Source organism: Hyla sarda, chromosome 2, assembly GCF_029499605.1.
Source record: "Hyla sarda isolate aHylSar1 chromosome 2, aHylSar1.hap1, whole genome shotgun sequence".
Lineage (NCBI taxonomy): Eukaryota > Metazoa > Chordata > Amphibia > Anura > Hylidae > Hyla > Hyla sarda.
Window position 1 is genome coordinate 47,197,013 of NC_079190.1, and position 24,773 is coordinate 47,221,785.

The 24,773-nt window shown below is 44.9% G+C and overlaps 1 protein-coding gene across 1 annotated transcript in view; it reads right to left on the bottom strand.

The window, feature by feature from the left end:
• CRYL1 (crystallin lambda 1) overlaps positions 1–24,773 on the bottom strand; it is a 150,953-nt gene that overhangs the window by 114,299 nt on the left and 11,881 nt on the right. The window contains exons 2-3 of the mRNA XM_056561715.1: positions 18,087–18,194; positions 929–1,055 (exon numbers count right to left, since the gene is read on the bottom strand). Coding sequence (XP_056417690.1) covers positions 929–1,055; positions 18,087–18,194 — 235 coding nt within the window. The remainder of the gene's footprint in view (positions 1–928; positions 1,056–18,086; positions 18,195–24,773) is intronic.

Below are 24,773 nucleotides of genomic sequence, written 5' to 3' on the forward strand. Positions count from 1 at the left end.
AGTTTGCTCCCACTGCAGACAGCCATGTTATAAAATCCATATAGTTATCAATACACAGCAAGAAGAGGGGTCTGAGGAGTCAGCGATCCCCAGCAAAGAAGCAGAGCCCCGACCATTATTGAATTATGGTATTGTATTAGTTATGTAAGCTTAAAGGGGTATTTCAGGAATAAAATTTTTTTTTTATATCAACTGGGTCCAGAAAGTTAAACAGATTTGTAAATGACTTCTATTAAAAAATCTTAATCCTTTCAATAATTATCAGCTGCTGAAGTTGAGTTGTTTTCTGTCTGGCAACAGTGCTCTCTGCTGACCTCTCTGCTTGTCTCGGGAACTGCACAGAGTAGAAGAGGTTTGCTATGAGGATTTGCTTCTAAACTGGGCGGTTCCCGAGACACATGTCATCAGAGAGCACTTAGACAGAAAAGAACATCTCCACTTCAGCAGCTCATAAGTACTGAAAGGATGAAGATTTTTTAATAGAAGTAATTTACAAATCTGTTTAACTTTCTGGAGCTAGTTGATATATAAAAAAAAAAGTTTTTTCCTGGATAACCCCTTTAAATGGGTACTCCTGCTGCTCAACGTTTGGAACAAACAGTTCCGAACGCTGGAGTCAGGAGCTCGTGACATCATAGACCCGCCCCCTCATGACATCACACCCCGCCCCCTCAATGCAAGTCTATGGGAGGGGGCGTGACGGCCGTCACGCCCCCTCCCATAGACTTGCATTGAGGGGAAGGGGCGTGACATGAGGGGGCGGGACTATGACGTCAGGAATACAAAAAACACATCCCAAAGAAAGAACTGCCTATCATTGTGCTGCCATACAGTCAGCTTTATACATCATGGCTTAGCCGAGCAGTTTCTAAGTAAAATGTTAATAGTTGCACAGGCAATTACAGTACAGGGAAATGATGGGTCTTACTTGAACAAATATGGCGCCCTCTAATGCCCGCTTTAAATCACTGAAACCACTGATCAGAGAGATTTGCTCCTCGGAGCTCAGACTTCCCCTTAGCATTCCTGATTTTCTCAGTTCCTCCATCTGCTTCCTAAAAAAGGGAAAGAAAATAATGAAAACTATTAAAGATAGATAACTTCTCAGCCGTGTACAGACATTGCTAATTTCATAAAAGAGCAGCGACAATTATCAGTAACACGTCACGGGACAAATCGGGGTCTTGTAGACACAAGTATGAAATGCTATACGCAGTATCCTTGACCAAACAGTAGAAAATTCACAACAAAATTAACTTTGTAAATCACACAAAGTGGATAACCTTTTCCATAGTCATTGCATTTTGGACAAATAAAAGCAGTGTGAGCTTAAAGGTAAACAGATTTGTAAATTATTTCTATTAAAAAATCTTAATCCTTCCAGTTCTTATTAGCGGCTGAATACTACAGAGGAAGTTCTTGTTTTTAGATTTCTTTTCTGTCATGACCACAGTGCTCTCTGCTGACACCTCTGTGCATGTCAGGAACTGTCCAGAGCAGGAGCAAATCCCCATAGCAAACATATGCTGCTCTGGACATTTCCTAAAATGGACAGAGGTGTCAGCAGAGAGCACTGTGGTCGTGACAGAAAAGAAATCCAAAAATAATTTCCTCTGTAGTATATAGACGGTAATACTTATACTAAAAGGATTAAGATTTTTTAATAGAAGTAATTTTCAAATCTGTTTAACTTTCTGGCACCAGTTGATTTAAAAAAAATAAAAAAATAAAAATTTCCACCGGAGTATCCCTTTAAAGTCTGCTGCTCCTAGACCTCAGGTGAGGAGAGTGTGGACCTGAGGAGTTGTTTGCCATTTCTTCCACAGTGTGCTACAGGCTGGAGCAAGCACAAAAGGTGCCCTGGGAAGAAGGACAGATAGGCTGGCGTCTCTGCACCAGGAATAACCACCACTACATGTTTGTGTAAGGACTTTAAAGGGGTACTACCCTGCTCAGCGGTTGTTCCGAAAGCTGGAGCCGGCGCCAGGAGCTCATGATGTCATAGCCCTGCCCCCTCATTATGTCACATCCCGCCCCTTAATGCAAGTCTATGGGAGGGGTCGTGACGGGTGTCACACCCCCTCCCATAGGCTTGCATTGTGGGGGCGGGGCATGACGTCACAAACTCCCAGCGCCGGCTCCAGCGTTCGGAACAGTTTGTTCCATACGCTCAGCAACGGAGTACCAATTTAAGCTGGAGTCACGCTTTTGTTTGTTCTGAGTTTAACGGCTGATGTAAAGCCTTCTGGATTGTTTTTTTTTTTTAAACCCTTTTGTTTTTGCACCAACATCCTGCTTGTTTGCCTACCATTTGTGCAGCTAACCCCCAATATGTATATATATTAGATAATTGTAGAGTTAAAGTGGCACCATGTGGGATTAAGATCCCAGGATCCAGGCGGGTGCTCAGTCCTGTGTCAGACTTGACCACGTCCCAATGAATAGAATTCTCCAAAAAGACAAGACGGCACTCCAGCGATTTAATATAAAAAGTGAACTGCGACGTTTCAACCTGCTCAAGTGTGAATTGCGACGTTTCAACCTGCTCAAGTGTGAATTGCGACGTTTCAACCAGCTCAAGTGTGAACTGTGATGTTTCAAATACCTCATTGAGCAGGTTGAAACGTCGCAGTTCACACTTGAGCAGGTTGAAACGTCGCAATTCACACTTGAGCAGGTTGAAACGTCGCAATTGACACTTGAGCAGGTTGAAACGTCGCAATTCACACTTGAGCAGGTTGAAACGTCGCAATTCACACTTGAGCAGGTTGAAACGTCGCAATTCACACTTGGGTGATTAAATCACTTTTTATATTAAATCGCTGGAGTGCCGTCTTGTCTTTTTGGAGAATTATATATGTGTGTATATGTATACGTATACACACACACACACACACACACACACACACACACACATACACAGTCATGGCCGTAAATGTTGGCACCCCTGAAATTTTTCAAGAAAATTAAGTATTTCTCACAGAAAAGGATTGCAGTAACACATGTTTTGCTATACACATGTTTATTCCCTTTGTGTTTATTGGAACTAAACCAAAAAAGGGAGGAAAAAAAGAAAATTGGACATAATGTCACCAAACTCCAAACGTGGGCTGGACAAAATTATTGTCACCCTTTCAAAATTGTGGCAATATAAGATTGTTTCAAGCATCTGATGCTCCTTTAAACTCAGCTGGGGCAAGTAACAGGTGTGGGCAATTAGAAATCACACCTGAAAGCATATAAAAAAGGAGAGAAGTTCACTTAGTCTTTGCATTGTGTGTCTGTGTGTGCCACACTAAGCATGGACAACAGGAAGAGGAGAAGAGAACTGTCTGAGGACTTGAGAAGCAAAATTGTGGGAAAATATCAACAATCTCACGGTTACAAGTCCATCTGCAGAGATCTAGATTTGCCTTTGTCCACAGTGCGCAACATTATCAAGACATTTGCAACCCATGGCACTGTAGCTAATCTCCCTGGGCGTGGATGGAAGAGAAAAATTGATGAAAAGTGTCAACGCAGGATAGTCCGGATGGTGGATAAGCAGCCCCAAACAAGTTCCAAAAATATTCAAGCTGTCCTGTAGGGAGCATGAGTGTCAGCGCGAACTCTCTGTCGATATCTGTCATAAAAAAGCAAGACCACATTTTGCCAAATTGAACTTGAGCAAGCCAAAAATCCTTCTGGGAAAACGTGTGGTGGACATATGAGACCAAGATAGAGCTTTTTGGTAAAGCACATCATTCTACTGTTTACTGAAAATGGAATGAGGCCTACAAAGAAAAAAACACAGTACCTACAGTGAAATATGGTGGAGATTCAATGATGTTTTGGGGTTGTTTTGCTGCCTCTGGCACTGGGTGCCTTGAATGTGTGCAAGGCATCATGAAATCTGAGGATTACCAATGGATTTTGGGTTGCACTGAACAGCCCAGTGTCAGAAAGCTGGGTTTGCGTCTGAGATCTTGGGTCTTGACCCCAAAAATACGTCAAAAAGCCTCCAGAAATGGAGGATAACAAAGCGTTGGAGAGTTCTGAAGTGGCAGCAATGAGTCCAGATCTAAATCCCATTGAACACCTGTGGAGAGATCTTAAAATTGCTGTTGGGAAAAGGCGCCTTCCAATAAGAGAGACCTGGAGCAGATTGCAAAGGAAGAGTGGTCCAACATTCCGGCTGAGAGGTGTAAGAAGCTTATTAATGGTTATAGGAAGCGACAGATTTCAGTTATTTTTTCCAAAGGGTGTGGAACCAAATATTAAGTTAAGGGTGCCAATAATTTTGTCCAGACCATTTTTGGAGTTTGGTGTGACATTATGTCCAATTTGCCTGACCACTGACCTGTAACCTACAATAGATGCTATTGTTGTCTTATTTTCACCAATCATACCGCTTTTTATTTTTTTTACGGGGTCCCACATCTCTCCTGTATAAAGTGGTGAAGACTTTATCTTAGTAGGGACGAGTTCGATTTTATCTCAGAAGTAATAAACTCAGCTTAATGGACTTTACCGCTGTGCAGTGCCAGGCAGTGCCAGATACATTGCGTGGATAGTACACTGTATGTTTAGACTGGAAATTTATGTGACTGTTTCTCCGCTGTGTTATTCAGAGAATATCCATAAGAGCAACCTTATAGGAGCTTATGCATGTTCAAACTACAACTCCTAGAATGCAGGGCTGCCAAATGCTGGGAGTTGTATTTTTGCAACTGCTGGATGCACCCTGGTTGGGAAACACTGTCATAATCAAATTTCACATCCTAGGTCAGTTTTTCCCAACCAGTGGGCTTCCAGCTGTTGCAAAACTACAACTCCCAGCATGCCCGGACAGCCTTTGGCTGTCCGGGCATGCTGGGAGTTGTAGCTTTGCAACAGCTAGGGGGCAGGCTGGTTGGGAAACACTGTCCTCTTTACTATATACAGTATCTGTATTATATATCTGAATTATTATGGGGAACTCCAGTATAAAAAATCTTATCCCCTAACCACAGGATATGGGATAAGAGATGGGGACCACCCGCAATCTCCTGCTCAGCACCTCGGCTCTTCTCATGCACAGGGCAGAACGTATATACCGGAGTTCCCCTTTAAAGTGTATCTGTCAGATCCCACAAAATATTCGAATTTGCTATATTTCGCGAATATATAGACGAATATTCGTCCTATATTCGCCAATTTCGCTTATTCGTTATATTCGCATATGTGAATATTCGCGAATTCGCGTATTCGAGGAAGAAAACAGTGAGGGGGTCGGCAACTTTACTATCGGTTGCTAGGGATGTTGTTGATAACCTCTGACAAGTGTATTTGCATCATTCTAATTGGCCCAAAAGTGAAAAAGGAGGAATATGCAAATAGGCGCATATGCGGGAAAAAAGTGAATATTCGTAATTTCGAATATATAGCCAATATAAAAATTCGAAATGCGAATATTCGCACCCAACACTAATCCTGACCACGTACATCTAATTTTTCTGCCTCTAACACCTATATTTATTTTAAATATCTGTCTGTTCATTAGCTCACAGTGTTAGAAATCCTCTCAGAGGAAGGGGGCATGTCCTTCCCTTGTGGTGGGAGGTGATTGGTGGGTCTGTTCATGCAGCCTTGTCTGAGTCATCTGTTGTCCATGACTCATGGACAAGCCTGATGCAGCTGCAGGACTGGTTAGTGTCCCAGTAGTGGTGGGATTTTCAAGAGCTGTTTTCTTTATTAAATATTCAAAATATTTTAGATAACCATATTACAAAAAGGTGTTTCATTTTTCATCAGTAACATATAAAAAGGTTTTTGCATATGATAATGCCCATTTAAGGGCAAGTAAAAGTTTAATGCCCCTTGCCCTCGTTTACTGCATACACCTAGATAACGCAAAAGACACAAAAGAGGCAGCCAACATAGTATTATCAGTTTTGGCAGGTAAAGCCGTTATAAAAATCTTCTGTGCTGTAAAATAATCCCAATTGATAAAAACTTTCACAACTGTTTGGATTGAAGGGCATAACCTGTTTGTTTTACGATTTCCTAATAGAAGCAGCAGCAATCGGCTTTTCAAGCAGGGAAGTAAAATGGGGGGAGGATCAAGACGTTTTAAATCCATAAGAGAAGGCAAATTGTGATCAGTCAGACCAGTAAAGGAGAACTCCAGTAAAAATGAACTTATCGCCTATGCACTGGGGCCTCCCCACGATCTCCGGGACAGGACCCTGGCTCTTTCAGTAAGGAGCGCGTGTCATCTACTGGTAGACAGCACGCACTCCATTTATTTCTATGGCAGCGCCGATTATGTACTCTTTTAGGTCTTTTTGGTGCTCCTGCAGTTAGACCCCCTGCGATCAGCTACTTATCCCTTATCCTGTCTTCTTCCTGGTTTTGGGGCCCGACACGTCAACTGCACAGCGATGTCATGAGCGGTGGAGTGCGATGTAACAGGCTTGGGCACCAGGAAGAAGGCTGGGCCCGGATCTGTTACATCATACTGCCACTCAGCCTATCACAGGCTGAGGCGGGATATTGCTGCGACTGGCGATTAGGTAAGCCACAGTGTGCCGTATCGGGCTCCATAACCAGGAAGAAGAACAGGGCCAGACGGGAGACTGATATTGGTAGGAGGGAAGTTAAAATGTATTATTTTAATGGCCGCAGACCGGGTACATATAGGATAAATAAAGATTTGGCCGGAATACTCGTACAAAATGAAAAAAGTTGAAAAAAAAATTGCCTTTAGGGAAAAATTGCTTACATAAATATAATTTGTAAGGCAGGGTTCATACAGAGGAATTTCCGAGTGTAATTGCGGTTAGAAATTCCGATCAGAAATTCTGCTGATGAGTTAACACTTTTGGAATTTTGGCAGTGGAATAATCTTGTTCACTCTTTTGGCGGAATCCACACGGAATACATTGTTGCCTATGTAGCTATAGGCCAGTGTTTCCCAACCAGTGTGCCTACAGCCGTTGCAAAACTATAACTCCCAGCTGTCCGGGCATACTCGAAGTTGTAGTTTTGCAATGGCTGAAGGTACACAGGTTGCAAAACAATGCTATAGGCCCTTATTTACCAAATGAAGGCAAAAAGAGCATCCTCCTGGGTGGTATGCATCAGCTTTTTTTTTTTTTGTGATGGATTTTCCAAGCAAAATTACACTCTTGAATTCTGCTTGAAAAATACAGTGCGGCAGCCTCCCATTGTTCTCCAGGAGATTCTGCAGCACCATTCACACTACGGAATTTTCGCAGCGGAACTTCTGAAAAAAAATTTCGCACACCTGACTCAGCCAGAAGAATGATTCATTCTTGTTTGTTGTTTTGGTGGAATTCGTTCTGAAATGCATTCCCTTTTAATGAGATGGTGAATTTCCGAGCGGTCATATCTCCGGCTTGTTTTACCACTGCCGGCTTCAGACAGAATTTCTACCTGGAGTATAATATATATATATATATTTTAATGGTTTTCTCTACAACGCCGCACAGCGTAAATTGACAAGTTCCTTCTTCATTTGCAACGTTTTTCTTAGACTGTATTCTTCAGTCTTCAAAGCCTACGGTATATAGTTTAGCTATATGGGGCATGACTAATTATCCTTATAATGGATACGTGTGCTACATACAGTATGTAAGCCACAGACTGGATTTTTCTGGCATTTGTAAGCTGTACTAATTTAGGAACAGATACATTGATGCACCTTTGCCTACATTTCTGGTTCCTTCTCGAGTAGATATATAGCCTTTTAAAAGCAGCCAGATAGGTTTATAATTATATAGTATCTTACTGATTAGAAGGGAGTACATTGTACTGCCTTATCCCCTCCCATTGTTGAACATGATGGACGGGTGTCATTTTTTATTGAGTTCCACAGTTGACCAGCAGTACAGAGTTCTGATTAGTTTTTGTCTTTTTTTTTTCTTTTAAATTGTACTTTGCTGCCCTCTAATGGACAGAGCTTATATCATTATATCTAGTACTGCTGGTTGTAAAGAAGAGATATTTTTACAATTATCTTTATTTATTAATATGACTCATTAGATAAGGCAGCAGGAAGCCCATTCTGTAGGAAACTAGTTTGACTGGGAAAGGCAGAGAGGGGGGGGGGTGTCAGGGGATTTTTCTGCATTCAGGGTCAGTGACGTGACGTCACCGCTTACAAGGGAAAGAGGTCAGCTTATATGGAAAATCTCAGCACTATGGCTATATGTTAGTAAGTTGCTTTATTATACTTTTTGACACCATACACAGGTTGTTCGCCAGACAACCCCATTAACCCCTAAACATCACAGCGCAGGAGCTGCACTTGCTTCATAGGCAGTGAGGGACGGCTACTAATTGTAGTCTGGACCTCATCACTAATGACGGGCAGTGCCGCTTCTGTCATTAACCCATCAGACATGGCGATCAATGCTGATCATGGCGTCTAAAAGCATTTATTTTCAATGTCGGTAGCTCAGTGATGCTTATTAAACCCCCACAATGTAGGGGTCACAGGGGTCTGATAACTAAAAAAAAAGGTCCCATTACCTGCTTCTGGCCGCCTGATTGACACTGCAATGATGTAGACTGGCAGAGCCAGACTGTATAAGTAGAGCAACAATCTCACTGTTCAGTGCTATGCAATAGCATAGCACTGAACAGTGAATACAATCTAATGATTGCATATAATAGTCCCCTATTATATTTCACCTTGGACCTTTTATTAAAATAGAATCTGCCCCTCATGATAAAACTGTCTGCTAGGAGTCACTACTAGGGGGGATACTAAATGCACAGGAACTGATTATGCTGCCATTGAACTCAATAAAGCTGTAAAAATGCTTTTAGCTCCCCCTAGTGGTAAATGCAGAAAATGATTTGGCTCCATGTCGAGAAGCAGGAGTTCAAACCAAGCAATATACAGTGGTCCCTCAAGTTACAATATTAATTGGTTTCAGGACGACCATTGTATGTTGAGTCCATAACCTGGTAATTGGTTCTGAAGCCACCAAAATGTCATCCAAAAATAGGAAAAAGTGAGGATTAAAAGAAAAATAAGTAGATAATATAGATAAAGCAAGATCGTACATATAAAAGTAAGAAAGATCTGCTGGAAGTTGTAATCACTGTCTACGTAGAGGACAGGAGCTTCTTCAGGGTCCTGTACAGTACACAATGTCCTAAAAAAGTAACATGGAGCCGTCCAAAGGAGCAGATAACCCTGGTACAGGTAAAGAGTACAGAACATGTAATACCTCCCTGTACTGTAGGGCGCGCTACCAGACACCAGTCAGTGCATATGGTTCAGTATTACAGGTGTTTTACCTGTGCAATGCCAATTCTGATTTGCCAGTTGACACAATGCACAGATCTGAACTGTCTGTAGTATTGTATGTTGAGTCTGGTTTCAAATTACAATGGTCCAGAAAAGATCATTGTATGTTGAAACTATTGTATGTTGAGGCGATTGTAAGTTGAGGGATCACTGTATAGTGGTGGCCAGGCAACATGCAGGGTGGGGGTCAGGGATACCAACTTCAAAGATAGGTGTAGGTTCAGCCATAAATTTGGGTCCCACTACTTATTATAGGTCCAGTTGTTAAAAGGGTACTCCGGAGGAAAGGGGTACTCTGGGGATGACCCAGCTGTTGTGGTCCAGGTGGGAACCAACAACAGAATACATGGTAGGTGGAGGTCCTTAAAGAATAATTATAAAGAACTAGGTGCCAAGCTGAAGGGAAGGACCTCTAAGGTTGTACCGTGGTCCCTCAACATACGATGGTAATCCGTTCCAAATGGACCATTGTTGAAACCATCGTATGTTGAGGGATCCGTGCAATGTAAAGTATAGGACAGTGGTCTACAACCTGCAGACCTCCAGATGTTGCAAAACTACAACACCCAGCATGCCTGGACAGCCAACGGCTGTCCGGGCATGCTGGAATTTGTAGTTTTGCAACATCTGGAGGTCCGCAGGTTAAAGACCACTGGTAGAGAAAGTTGTACTCACCTGTCCCCGCAGCTCCGGACCGTCACGCTCGTCACCGCTGCCCTGGATGTCGCCTCCCATCGCAGTCCCCGGGGTGTCCCCGACACTCCGGTAAGGCCTCTGCTTCCCCGGCATCTTCTCTCTCCGTCACCGCCATCCCGTCGTTACGCACGCCGCTCCTATTGGATGACGGGACGGCGTGCACGGCGACGTGATGACGACGAAGGAGAGCACCGGCGATGCAGGGGATCCCGAAGAAGATGCTCCGGAGCCCCAAGGACAGGTAGGAGACCATCATGGGAGCACACGGGGACCGTAAACGGCTATCCGGTGGCAACTGAAGCAGTCTGTGCGGCCGGATAGCCGTTTATGCGATGGCCCCGACATACAAAAGCATCATATGTTGATGCTGCCTTCAACATTCGATGGCCTCTGAGAGACCATCGTATGCTGAAATGATCGTATGTCGGGGACATCGTAGGTCGGGGGGGAGGGGTCACTGTATTCTCTGGAATACTGCTTGTGCCCATCACAGGAAAGACAGCGAAAGCCTAGGGAGTTAAATGCATGGCTTAAGTCTTGGTGTTAGGGGAAGGGTTTGGGTTTTTAGAGCACTGGGCTGACTTTTCATTGGGGTACAAACTTTATTCAATGGATAATTTGCACCTGAATGGAAGAGGGACTGCTGTGCTGGGGGAGAAAATCCTGGAAGGGGTGGCAGAGTATTTAAACTAGGTAAGGCTACATTCACACTGCCGTTGCGCCCCATCAAGAACAGCCGCTAAACTCTCCAGTTTTTTTCTTCAGTGTGACAGCCATCATTTTGATGGGGCACAAGGGGCAACAGCGGGTCCCGATGGACCCCATTATAGTCAATTTTCCAGCGGGAGTAGAGAGAGAAAAAGATGGCGTAAGCTGTACTTTTTCTCCCGCTATTTTCCCCGGCGGCCGTCACATTACCGTGTGATAATGTTAGTGTGAAAGGGGCCTAAGTGGGGGGAGGACAATAAAGCAAATCAAACAGACAGAGGGGCAGATAGGTTAGAGAGGGATCAGCACATAATGGTGGGTGGAGAGGAGACCTGTGGGGGGAGAATAGGGAGCAGTGGATAAGGAGATCCATGTGTTACAAGCGGTGGAAATAAATGTAATCCCAATAACTCAAAAAATCCCATTAGTGAGATTGAATTTGTAAAACTAGATGAAAATGTAGAGTATGTTCACAAATGCCAGAAATACAGCAAATAAAATGGGGGAGCTTGAGGCCTTGATACTGGAGGAACATATTGATATAGTTGGGGTCACTGAGACATGGCTGGACTCCTCGCATGACTGGGCTGTCAATCTGCAGGGGTTTACATTGTTTCGCAAAGATAGAATGAACAGAAAAGGTGGTGGAGTCTGTCTGTATGTAAGAAGTGGTATGAAAGTCAGTGTGAACGATGCCATAGTGTGTGATGATTCTGAGGAGGTGGAATCACTGTGGGTAGAATTACAAATGGAGGGAAACACTGAAAAGATTTTTTGGTGTAATCTATAGACCCCCTAATATCACTGAGGAGATAGAAGGTCAGCTGTATACAAAAATAGAGAGGGCTGCCCAGACCGGTACAGTAGTAATAATGAAAGATTTTAACTATCCAGATATAGATTGGGGTCCGGGTTTGGCTAAAACTACAAAGATGAGACAATTCCTAAATTTATTGCAGGATAGTTTGTGGAGGACCTAGACCCAACAAGAGGTGATACTCTGTTGGATCTGGTCATTTTTAACAATCCCTCAAAAAAAATATGGCAATGTATCCCAAATAATGAACATGGCAATCTGATGACAAAATGCAAAAATTACACACCAAAAAAATGTTGGCACAGATCATAGATAATAAATTTTAATCAATATAGAAAAACTTTATTAGATTGTAACAAGTACAGTTAAAACATAAGTACCCCACCACCCTAACAGTACTCCTTTGGCTAGGGGATAAGATGTCTAGGGGGCGGAGTACCCCTTTAACTTCAGGACATAGACTGGGAGAAAGTGTTGTCAAATACCGATACAGATGATAAATAGGAATTTTCAAATTAACACTGAATAAATATACAGCTAAATTTATTCCTAAGGGGAACAAGTATAAAAGAATAAAACTAAATTCTACATGGCTGACAACTAATGTTAAAAGAGTAATAAACAACAAAAAATAGCCTTCAAAAATACAAATCTAAAGGGTCAGCTATAACATTTAAACATTACAAAGAGCTTCATACAATCTGTAAAAGTCCAATAAAAACAGCAAAAACTCAAAATGAAAATGTTGGTGGCCAAAGAAAGCAAAACAAATCCCAAATATTTTTATAGATATATAAATGCAAACAACCTATGACAGAGCATGTAGGACCCCTTAATAATGTTAATGGGGAGGTGGTCACTGGGGATGAAGAGAAGGCGGAGCTACTGAATGGTTTCTTTAGATGCAGGCCGGGTCGGTGCTGGTAACTCATCATGTAATGTACTGAACTGGCTTAATGTAGATCTGGTCCAAGGTAAGTTAAGTAAAGTAAATGTAATCAAATCTCCCGGACCAGATGGATTGCACCCAAGAGAGTTCTTAGAGATATTTATAGATTCTCTGGTGTCTGGTATTGTGCCGAGGGACAGGCGAATGCCGTGCCGATCTTCAAAAATGGCTCTTTGTCTTCCCCAGGTAATTATAGACCGATAAGCTTAACGTGCATTGTGGGTAAATTGTTTGAAGGACTTATAAGGGATTACATACAGGAATACATAGGGGATAATAGTATTATAAGTGATAGCCAGCATGGGTTTACTAAGGATAGAAGTTGTCAAACCAATCTAATTTGCTTTTATGAAGATGTGAGTCTCGACAGAGGAATGGCTGTGGATATAGTGTTTTTGGATTTTTCAAAAGCGTTTGATACTGTCCCTAATAGACAAGTTAAGGTAAGTTAAGGTCTTTGGGATTGGACATTTTGGTTTGTAATTGAATTGAAAACTGGCTTAAATGAAATATGTCGCCAGTGTCACCTTCACTAACCTGTCGGTACCAACAGGTAGTGCAGGTGACACGTTCCGTGCAGGGGATCTCCGGTAATCTCCGCTAGCTTCAGCTCCGGGCCTGGCTTGGGGCACGGGCGGAGATTAGTAACGCCACCGCTGCTGTTCTCAAGCAGCAGGACCCAGCAGAGTACAGCAGCAGTGAAGTCACTAAGCTCTACCTGTGCCCCAAGTTGGGCCCGGAGCTGAAGCTAACAGAGAAGATTACCGGAGATCCCCTGCACGGAACGGGACAAGGTAAGTACCGTTGTCATCAGTATCACCTGTACTACCTGTCAGTACCGACATGTTAGTGCAGGTGACACTGGTGACAGATTTCCTTTAAGGACCGTACGCAGAGAATGGAGGTCAATGATTCCTACTCTGATTAATGCTAATGCAGAAATATAAAATCACCTTCCTGCCTTTATCCAACCATACCCATTCCCTTCAATTCCTTGGTTAAACTGGATGGACTTATGTCTTTTATCAACCAAACTATGTAACTTTCTGGCATGAGTTGATTTGAAAAATGTTTTTCCTTCGGAGTACCCCTTTAAGCCTTAAATGGGCACTGTCATGAACATATTTTATATATATATATATATATATATATATATATATATATATATATATATATATATATATATATATATATATATATATATATTGTAGTACTGATGTACTACAACATATTTCTAATATACTTTATTTTTTTTTTGTCATTAAAATACTTTATTTTAATGTTGAAATCCGGCCACTAGGGGTCTCCCTCCTAGTGGCCAGCTGCAGTCTGCTGTGACGTTACAGACGGGAGCGAGCGCTATGAACTATGAGAATGCGCGCAGGCTCCCTGGCCTCGCACGCCGGCCCCGGCTCCCGGTGTAAGGTAACATTTCACCCTCCACTTTATTCTTTTGCGGGCGGGCGGGCAGGCGGGGGGAGGTGGACGGTGACAGACGGACGGATGGAGCGGGTGTGCATGGCAGAGTTCGGGGAAGTGGAATGTGCGGCAGGGTGCCTCCAGTTGTTTCCCCACTACAACTTCCCAGCATGCCCTGACAGCCAATAGATGTCAGGGCAAGCTGGGAGTTGTAGTGGTGAAACAGCTGGAGGCACCCTGTATAGTGAACTAAGGGTGGAAGTGTGGGCTCCAGCAGGCATCAGTGACGTTGTGCCTGCTGGGGAAGTCTGGTAGTGAGCACACTACCAGGCAGACAAAAAGGCATTTTTAATATAGTAAAAAAAAATGTAAAGGCAGGGAGGGGGTTAGGGATAGAAGGGCAATAGGCAGGGACAGAAAAAAAAAAAAAAAAAAGGATGGTGAGAGCTACCCTTTAACTCTGTAATAAGGTATTGTACTTTGCCAAAGCCTACCAAAGATAATGGTCTCCTGAGTAGGCACTCATTTGTGATGTTTAAATCATAACTGCACATTCAAAAAACTTTTGCCTTAGAGACAAAGCAGAAGTTTTGATAATTAGGGGTAGGTGTTGTGAGACCCCCACCCATTGCTAAAACAAAGAGGCAGGGTGCTCAGCTAAATGCAGTTTCTCCTTACTTGTAAAGTTACTCAGACTATTCACAATTGGTGGGGGCCTTAGTGACTGGAACCCCACCAAACAACATTTTTGGAAAGTAATTTTGTCAGTCAAAAGTTTTCCGCACATATTAGAGATTTTACATAAGGAAGATTTCCTATTACGGTTCTCCCACATAATAAAATGTGCTACTTTGAGGGGATCTTCTTGCAAAGTATATGCAGTGTTGGCCGGAATTCAAGGCATATGTTCAATGCCAACAAGGTGTGCCAGGCATGCCTTGGCATCTACATAGACACATGTGCATTGGCAGCAACCAACTCCTAAGGTGTATAGCATGTAATAGAAAACTCCCAGTTCACCTATAATAATGGGGTTGATTTAAGTCTTGAATGGGGCACTGTCAGATTCAAAAACTTTTTATATGTTGTATATCTTATAAAAAAAACTTTAACCTTTCTTATATACTTCATAAGAAAATTTTATTTCCTGTGTATAGAAGATAGTTTAGGGAAACAAAAATGAAGCTATGAAAAAAGGGGCATTTCCTTGTGTAGTACATCAGCTGGTGTGCGTCCCACCACTACACCACTACACCACTGACCTTTTGCGGTTGTGCTGTGGATAGGCACAACTCTATTAAAGGTATAACCAGTAGGTAGATGTAGAGTTGCTGCACTCTAACCTGATCCTGCTCCTGTTTAGGAGTCGATAAGTAGTATGAAGATAGAGGATGACTAAACAGAGAGGGTCTTAGAGGCGCTACGCAGCAATGGACCAACCGCCACAGGCGATGCAAAGGGCAACAAAGGTTTATTGAATAAATACCTGGACAACGCATTTCACAACCACCGTGTGCCTTCCTCAGGTCCACCAGAATTACTGATGCAGCGATCCTGTTGTGAACTTGTGCCACTGCATCAGTAATTCTGGTACCGAAATGCATTGTCCAGATATATATATCCAATAAACCTTTATGTTGTCCTGTGCATCACCTGTGGTGGTGTTTGGTCCATTGCTGAGTAGTGTCTCTAAGACCCTCTCTGTTTATTCATCCTCTTTTATCCTGTGTATAGAAATATTGGTTTATAAAAAATAAACACCACTAGAGGTCCCCATACTATCCAGAACATAATCCTGTCCAGCTGCAGCATCCTTTTTGTACAAGCTGAAGGACAGGCAGGGACAAAGTCCGGAAAGTGAGGAAGGGACTATATTTCCTCTGTGTTCACTCCTGTCCTGTTTATCAGACCCCTGTCTGAAAAGACAGGATGGGTTACAGAGCAGCCTCCAGTGATTGGATGAAGAGACCCAACACAGCAGACTCAGGGAAGAAGATGAGTCATGCAGAGTGAGGACACACCCCCTCCAGAGCACAGAATGACAAACCAAGTGAGCAACAGAAAAAAGATATTTGCGAGAAAAATATAGGTGCTAGGTACATAATTATATGTACATGATCAGGATTAGTATCTGAATAACATATAACAATGTTTTTGTTGGGTATGACGTGTACACTTTAAGTCTCTGTATGTACAGGATGAATAAATCAGAGCTACCTAAATTTAAGTGCAAGTTTATTCCAGGAAAGGTATTGTTGCTCAAAAACTTAAATGTTTTGTAAAAATGTTGATAGTTATGCTTTTGTAACAGCTGGATTCACATTGGTTGAGAAATACTGGTCTATTTTATACATTTAGGTGATGCTTACAGTTTTAAAGGAAATCTGTCACCACTGTCACCTACACTGACCTGTCAGTACCGACACATAGTGCAGGTGACACTGATGACAACGGTAATTACCTTGTCCCGTTCCGTGGCAAGGATCTTCAGTAATCTTCTCTGTTAAGCTTCAGTTTCGGGCCCGGCTTGGGGCATGGGCGGAGCTTAGTGACATCACCGCTGATGCAAGACCCAACAGCAGTGGTTTGGAGCATGGGCGGAGCTTAGCGATGTCACTGCTGCTGCTCCCTGCTGCTAGAAAACAGCAGCTGTGATGTCACTAAGCTCCGCCTGTGCCCCAAGCGTGCCGGAGCTGTAGCTTAAAGGAGAAGATTACCGGAGATCCCTGCCAGGAAACGGGACAAGGTAAGTACTGTTGTCATCAGTGTCACCTGCTCTACCTGTCGACAGGTTAGTGCAGGTGGCACTGACAGATTTCCTTTAACCTCCCCCTACACAAATCCTCTGCATGTCACAGAGCATGCCCAGATAACTCTCCCATACACATTAATGGGGTCTGCTTTAGACTATTGTTGCCCATGTCCATGGGGCTTGCTATTTTACACCTCTCTAAACGCTGTTAAAACAAAAAGCTCAGGCATGATGGCTGCCCCCAAAATATAGTACAGAAAATTAAATAAAAATTTTACAATCAAAAAAGTATTTGGGGCTATAAATAAGTAGAAAAAAGACTAGGTGAAATTGTAATGTCTGTTTATCTGTATTTTGTATTTTCTGCATTGGGTTCTGTTCAGACATTGCTTGTGTAAGAACACTTTCTGTGTTAATTGTCTCTGGGATAGGAATACCTTCCTGATTTCAGCACTGGGATGATATAAAAGGCCTCTTCAGGTGTTGTTCTGGGCTGGTTATTAGACCTGTACTCAGTCCATGTTGTTCAATATGTCTGTCTGTGCATATATCCTGAGTTTTAACCATGGTTATCGGTCTTGTTTGATGTAGATTTTAGCCTGCTTTGTCTTAGTACATTTGTCAGGTTTTAGTATTATTGTATGTTCGTTCTGCATTTGCTTTGTGTTGCCTTAGTCTGTATTCACACTGTGCGTGTTGTCAGTCCTGTTTTGACCTTGTTTGATCCTGCAACTTCGAGGATAGGATCCTGTTCTGAGCCTTGTGTTAATCCGTCTATCTAGGAGTGAGTGAGTCTTGTGTCTGTGCCCATGTTTGTTTGTATTTAGGATTTTTGTTTCCTCCTAGACCAGTATCCTGATCCCTCGGTGGAGAAAGCCCGCTGGCTAGGAGCCTATTTGGCTTTTAGTATTGATGTCCCTCCATGCTTGGAGTGGGGTGTCTAGTGTTTTCCTTGTTCTGAGTCCAGTGTGAACAGTGCTCTTGATTTCCGAACCCATTTAGTATTCTGACATTTAGTTAACCTGTTCATCCCCTGCATCTCCTGGTTTTGTCTGATGTAAACATATCTTTATATCTAGTCTTGTTCATATCATATCTGCAGTTAATCTTGATTCCAGTTTCTATGTTAGCAGGCTATATCCAGTCTTGTTTGTATTTATATATCTGTTTGTTGTTATTGTATTCTCGTTCACCTTTTGTACAGTTCTGTTTGTTTTGTTGACTTCGACATCCATACACTTTAGTGCAAGTAAGGGACTGATCCAAGCAGTCAATCCTTCGTTTGGGGCGGATGGGCAATAGGCAGGAAGAGTGGTTTATAAACACAGCTTTTAAGGCTCACTTCTCCCTGCCCCCCCCCCCCCCCCCATCATGACAGATGCACTCCCTTTAAGATCAGAATCTGGCAGTCCAATTTAGTGCCTGTAATATTTAGGTATCATACCGTATATCCTCCAGAGCAGCGGCGACTTGTTCTTTCACAATATCATACAGTCTAACTTTAAAGCCACCACTCGCAAACACCATGGCCCAGCTGCGACCAATGAGACCACTGAAAAAGAAAAAAGAAAAGACAATATAGTAAAAAATGTGACATACTCCAGAAATCCTGATGTTTTTTGAGGATTACAACCTTTAGGCCCCATTCACAAGGCAAAATTTCCAAGCAGAATCCGGTGTGAAAATTCAGCTCAGAAATGTAGTTGCAGCTGCCTCCCAATGTTTGCAATGGGATTCTGCTGCACCGTGCACACAGCAGAATTTCTGCGGTAGAAACATCTGCAGCGCAAATTCTAATTTTGGACTGCTCAGAAAGAATAAGGTAAATGAGGACTTACTTTGTCTCTGGTACTCTTACTAGTGTTACAATAATTTTTTTTGTTTTATTTTTTGTTACATTTAAAAATAAAAATAAATACTATGATCGTGTGTTAGGCCTCGTTCACATTGCCGTTTGACTCCACTATTCGGAGTTCCGTCGGCAATCCCATCAGAAGGACAGGAATTAAGCAGAGAAAAAATAAATAAATAGTGCAAGCACCCAGCAGTGTCCATTGTGTTCCAACTTGTTTCAGGGTCCATTCTGCTCAAGAAATTAAAAATAAATAAATAAAAAAGCCGAAGGGGCCCTAAACGAGATGGAAGACAACATCAATGGGAATGTAGCCATAGTTGAAAGTAAAAACGAAAATATAAAACCCTCTACCTACAATTCTTTTTTATTTCACTTGGGATGTGTTTTTTGGGTGCATGCATGATGTAGGAATGCTGCTTTTTCAACCATTTATTGGCATTTTTCTTCTAAAGCCCCATTGTTTTCTTTTTTCCTACTTAAACACAAAAGGTAAAAGGTAAGTTGTGTGCTTTTTGGTGACAATTTTTTAAAATTTTTCAATTGAAATCCTTGAAAGACATTATCAAATAATACTATGACTTGTTGATGGAAAAAATGTCACAGGGGGGAGGGGTTTGAAGGGAACCAGAAAAACTGTATACCAATAATAAAGTAAACACAACATATTTATGGCCATAAATGTTACGCCGAGCGCTCCGGGTTCCCGCTCCTCCCCGGAGCGCTCGCTTCACCTCCTCCGCTGCAGCGCCCCGGTCACGTCCTCTGACCCGGGGCGCTGCGATCCTGCTGCTAGCCGGGATGCGATTCGCGATGCGGGTAGCGCCCGCTCGCGATGCGCACCCCGGCTCCCCTACCTGACTCGCTCCCCGTCTGTTCTGTCCCGGCGCGCGCGGCCCCGCTCCCTAGGGCGCGCGCGCGCCGGGTCTCTGCGATTTAAAGGGCCACTGCGCCGCTGATTGGCGCAGTGGTTCCAATTAGGGTTATCACCTGTGCACTCCCTATATTACCTCACTTCCCTTGCACTCCCTTGCCGGATCTTGTTGCCTTAGTGCCAGTGAAAGCGTTCCTTGTGTGTCCCTTGCCAGTGTTTCCAGACCTTCTGCCGTTGCCCCTGACTACGATCCTTGCTGCCTGCCCCGACCTTCTGCTACGTCCGACCTTGCTTCTGCCTACTCCCTTGTACCGCGCCTATCTTCAGCAGCCAGAGAGGTGAGCCGTTGCTAGTGGATACGACCTGGTCACTACCGCCGCAGCAAGACCATCCCGCTTTGCGGCGGGCTCTGGTGAAAACCAGTAGTGGCTTAGAACCGGTCCACTAGCACGGTCCACGCCAATCCCTCTCTGGCACAGAGGGTCCACTACCTGCCAGCCGGCATCGTGACAGTAGATCCGGCCATGGATCCCGCTGAAGTTCCTCTGCCAGTTGTCGCTGACCTCACCACGGTGGTCGCCCAGCAGTCACAACAGATTGCACAACAAGGCCAACAGCTGTCTCAACTGACCGTTATGCTCCAACAGTTGCTACCACAGCTTCAGCAGTCATCTCCTCCGCCAGCTCCTGCACCTCCTCCGCAACGAGTGGCCGCTCCTGGGATACGCTTATCCTTGCCGGATAAATTTGATGGGGACTCTAAGTTTTGCCGTGGCTTCCTTTCCCAATGTTCCCTGCATCTGGAGATGATGTCGGACCTGTTTCCCACTGAAAGGTCTAAGGTGGCTTTCGTAGTCAGTCTTCTGTCCGGAAAAGCCCTGTCATGGGCCACACCGCTCTGGGACCGCAATGACCCCGTCACTGCCTCTGTACACTCCTTCTTCTCGGAAATCCGAAGTGTCTTTGAGGAACCTGCCCGAGCCTCTTCTGCTGAGACTGCCCTGTTGAACCTGGTCCAGGGTAATTCTTCCGTTGGCGAGTATGCCGTACAATTCCGTACACTTGCTTCAGAATTGTCCTGGAATAATGAGGCCCTCTGCGCGACCTTCAAAAAAGGCCTATCCAGCAACATTAAAGATGTTCTGGCCGCACGAGAAATTCCTGCTAATCTACATGAACTTATTCACCTAGCCACTCGCATTGACATGCGTTTTTCTGAAAGGCGTCAGGAACTCCGCCAAGATATGGACTCTGTTCGCACGAGGCGTTTCGTCTCCTCGGCCCCTCTCTCCTCTGGTCCCCTGCAATCTGTTCCTGTGCCTCCCGCCGTGGAGGCTATGCAGGTCGACCGGTCTCGCCTGACACCTCAAGAGAGGACACGACGCCGTATGGAGAACCTCTGCCTGTACTGTGCTAGTACCGAACACTTCCTGAGGGATTGTCCTATCCGTCCTCCCCGCCTGGAAAAACGTACGCTGACTCCGCACAAAGGTGAAACAGTCCTTGATGTCTACTCTGCTTCTCCACGTCTTACTGTGCCTGTGCGGATGTCTGCTTCTGCCTTCTCCTTCTCTACAGTGGCCTTCTTGGACTCTGGTTCTGCAGGAAATTTTATTTTGGCCTCTCTCGTCAACAGGTTCAACATCCCAGTGACCAGTCTCGCCAGACCCCTCTACATCAATTGTGTAAATAATGAAAGATTGGACTGTACCATACGTTTCCGCACGGAGCCCCTTCTTATGAGCATCGGATCTCATCATGAGAGGATTGAACTTTTGGTCCTCCCCAATTGCACCTCGGAGATTCTCCTTGGACTTCCCTGGCTTCAACTTCATTCCCCAACCCTGGATTGGTCCACTGGGGAGATCAAGAGTTGGGGGTCCTCTTGTTCCAAGAACTGTCTAAAACCGGTTCCCAGTAACCCTTGCCGTAACTCTGTGGTTCCTCCAGTAACCGGTCTCCCTAAGGCCTATATGGACTTCGCGGATGTTTTCTGCAAAAAACAAGCTGAGACTCTACCTCCTCACCGGCCTTATGATTGCCCTATCGACCTCCTCCCGGGTACTACTCCACCCCGGGGCAGAATTTATCCTCTCTCTGCCCCAGAGACTCTTGCCATGTCCGAATACGTCCAGGAGAATCTAAAAAAGGGCTTTATCCGTAAATCCTCCTCTCCTGCCGGAGCCGGATTTTTCTTTGTCTCCAAAAAAGATGGCTCCCTACGTCCTTGCATTGATTACCGCGGTCTTAATAAAATCACGGTTAAGAACCGCTACCCCTTACCCCTCATCTCTGAACTCTTTGATCGCCTCCAAGGTGCCCACATCTTCACTAAATTGGACTTAAGAGGCGCCTATAACCTCATCCGCATCAGAGAGGGGGACGAGTGGAAAACGGCATTTAACACCAGAGATGGACACTTTGAGTATCTGGTCATGCCCTTTGGACTGTGCAATGCCCCTGCCGTCTTCCAAGACTTTGTCAATGAAATTTTTCGTGATCTATTATACTCCTGTGTTGTGGTATATCTGGACGATATCCTAATTTTTTCTTCCAATCTAGAAGAACACCGCCAGCATGTCCGTATGGTTCTTCAGAGACTTCGTGACAACCAACTCTATGCCAAAATTGAGAAATGTCTGTTTGAATGCCAATCTCTTCCTTTTCTAGGATATTTGGTCTCTGGCCAGGGACTACAGATGGAGCCAGACAAACTCTCTGCCGTCTTAAATTGGCCACGCCCCTCCGGACTCCGTGCTATCCAACGCTTTTTGGGGTTCGCCAATTATTACAGGCAATTTATTCCACATTTTTCTACCATTGTGGCTCCTATCGTGGCTTTAACCAAGAAAAATGCTGATCCCAAGTCCTGGCCTCCTCAAGCAGAAGACTCCTTTAAACTACTCAAGTCTGCCTTTTCTTCGGCTCCCGTGCTCTCCAGACCTGACCCTTCCAAACCCTTCCTATTGGAGGTTGATGCCTCCTCAGTAGGAGCTGGAGCTGTTCTTCTACAAAAAAATCCTTCCGGGCATGCTGTCACTTGTGGTTTTTTCTCTAGGACCTTCTCTCCAGCGGAGAGGAACTACTCCATCGGGGATCGAGAGCTTCTAGCCATTAAATTAGCACTTGAGGAATGGAGGCATCTGCTGGAGGGATCAAGATTTCCTGTTATTATCTACACCGACCACAAGAACCTCTCCTACCTCCAGTCGGCCCAACGGCTGAATCCTCGCCAGGCCCGGTGGTCTCTGTTCTTTGCCCGATTTAATTTTGAGATTCACTTTCGTCCTGCCGATAAGAACATTAGAGCCGATGCTCTCTCTCGCTCCTCGGATGCCTCAGAAGTTGATCTCCCTCCGCAACACATCATTCCACCTGACTGCCTGATCTCCACTTCTCCTGCCTCCATCAGGCAGACTCCTCCAGGAAAGACCTTTGTTTCTCCACGCCAACGCCTCGGAATCCTCAAATGGGGTCACTCCTCCCATCTCGCAGGTCATGCGGGCATCAAGAAATCTGTGCAACTCATCTCCCGCTTCTATTGGTGGCCGACTCTGGAGACGGATGTTGGGGACTTTGTGCGAGCCTGCACTATCTGTGCCCGGGATAAGACTCCTCGCCAGAAGCCCGCTGGTTTTCTTCATCCTCTGCCTGTTCCCGAACAGCCTTGGTCTCTGATTGGTATGGATTTTATTACTGATTTACCCCCTTCCCGTGGCAACACCGTTATTTGGGTGGTCGTTGATCGATTCTCCAAAATGGCACATTTCATTCCTCTTCCTGGTCTTCCTTCTGCGCCTCAGTTGGCTAAACAATTTTTTGTACACATTTTTCGTCTTCACGGGTTGCCTACGCAGATTGTCTCGGATAGAGGGGTCCAATTCGTGTCTAAATTCTGGAGAGCTCTCTGTAAACAACTCAAGATTAAATTAAATTTTTCCTCTGCATATCATCCCCAGTCCAATGGACAAGTAGAAAGAATTAATCAGATCCTGGGTGATTATTTGCGACATTTTGTTTCCTCCCGCCAGGATGACTGGGCAGATCTCCTTCCATGGGCCGAATTCTCGTATAACTTCAGGGTCTCTGAATCTTCCTCCAAATCCCCATTTTTCGTGGTGTACGGCCGTCACCCTCTTCCCCCCCTCCCTACCCCCTTGCCCTCTGGTCTGCCCGCTGTGGATGAAATTTCTCGTGACCTTTCCATTATATGGAGAGAGACCCAAAATTCTCTCTTACAGGCTTCTTCACGCATGAAGAGGTTCGCGGATAAGAAAAGAAGAGCTCCCCCCGTTTTTTCCCCTGGAGACAAGGTATGGCTCTCCGCTAAATATGTCCGCTTCCGTGTCCCTAGCTACAAGTTGGGACCACGCTATCTTGGTCCTTTCAAAATTTTGTGTCAAATTAATCCTGTCTCTTATAAACTTCTTCTTCCTCCTTCTCTTCGTATCCCTAATGCCTTTCACGTCTCTCTTCTCAAACCACTCATCCTCAACCGTTTTTCTCCCAAATCTGTTCCTCCCACTCCTGTTTCCGGCTCCTCGGACGTCTTCTCGGTCAAGGAGATTTTGGCTGCCAAAAAGGTCAGAGGGAAAAATTTTTTTTTAGTAGATTGGGAGGGTTGTGGCCCTGAAGAGAGATCCTGGGAACCTGAGGACAACATCCTTGACAAAAGTCTGCTCCTCAGGTTCTCAGGCTCCAAGAAGAGGGGGAGACCCAAGAAGAGGGGGAGACCCAAGGGGGGGGGTACTGTTACGCCGAGCGCTCCGGGTTCCCGCTCCTCCCCGGAGCGCTCGCTTCACCTCCTCCGCTGCAGCGCCCCGGTCACGTCCTCTGACCCGGGGCGCTGCGATCCTGCTGCTAGCCGGGATGCGATTCGCGATGCGGGTAGCGCCCGCTCGCGATGCGCACCCCGGCTCCCCTACCTGACTCGCTCCCCGTCTGTTCTGTCCCGGCGCGCGCGGCCCCGCTCCCTAGGGCGCGCGCGCGCCGGGTCTCTGCGATTTAAAGGGCCACTGCGCCGCTGATTGGCGCAGTGGTTCCAATTAGGGTTATCACCTGTGCACTCCCTATATTACCTCACTTCCCTTGCACTCCCTTGCCGGATCTTGTTGCCTTAGTGCCAGTGAAAGCGTTCCTTGTGTGTCCCTTGCCAGTGTTTCCAGACCTTCTGCCGTTGCCCCTGACTACGATCCTTGCTGCCTGCCCCGACCTTCTGCTACGTCCGACCTTGCTTCTGCCTACTCCCTTGTACCGCGCCTATCTTCAGCAGCCAGAGAGGTGAGCCGTTGCTAGTGGATACGACCTGGTCACTACCGCCGCAGCAAGACCATCCCGCTTTGCGGCGGGCTCTGGTGAAAACCAGTAGTGGCTTAGAACCGGTCCACTAGCACGGTCCACGCCAA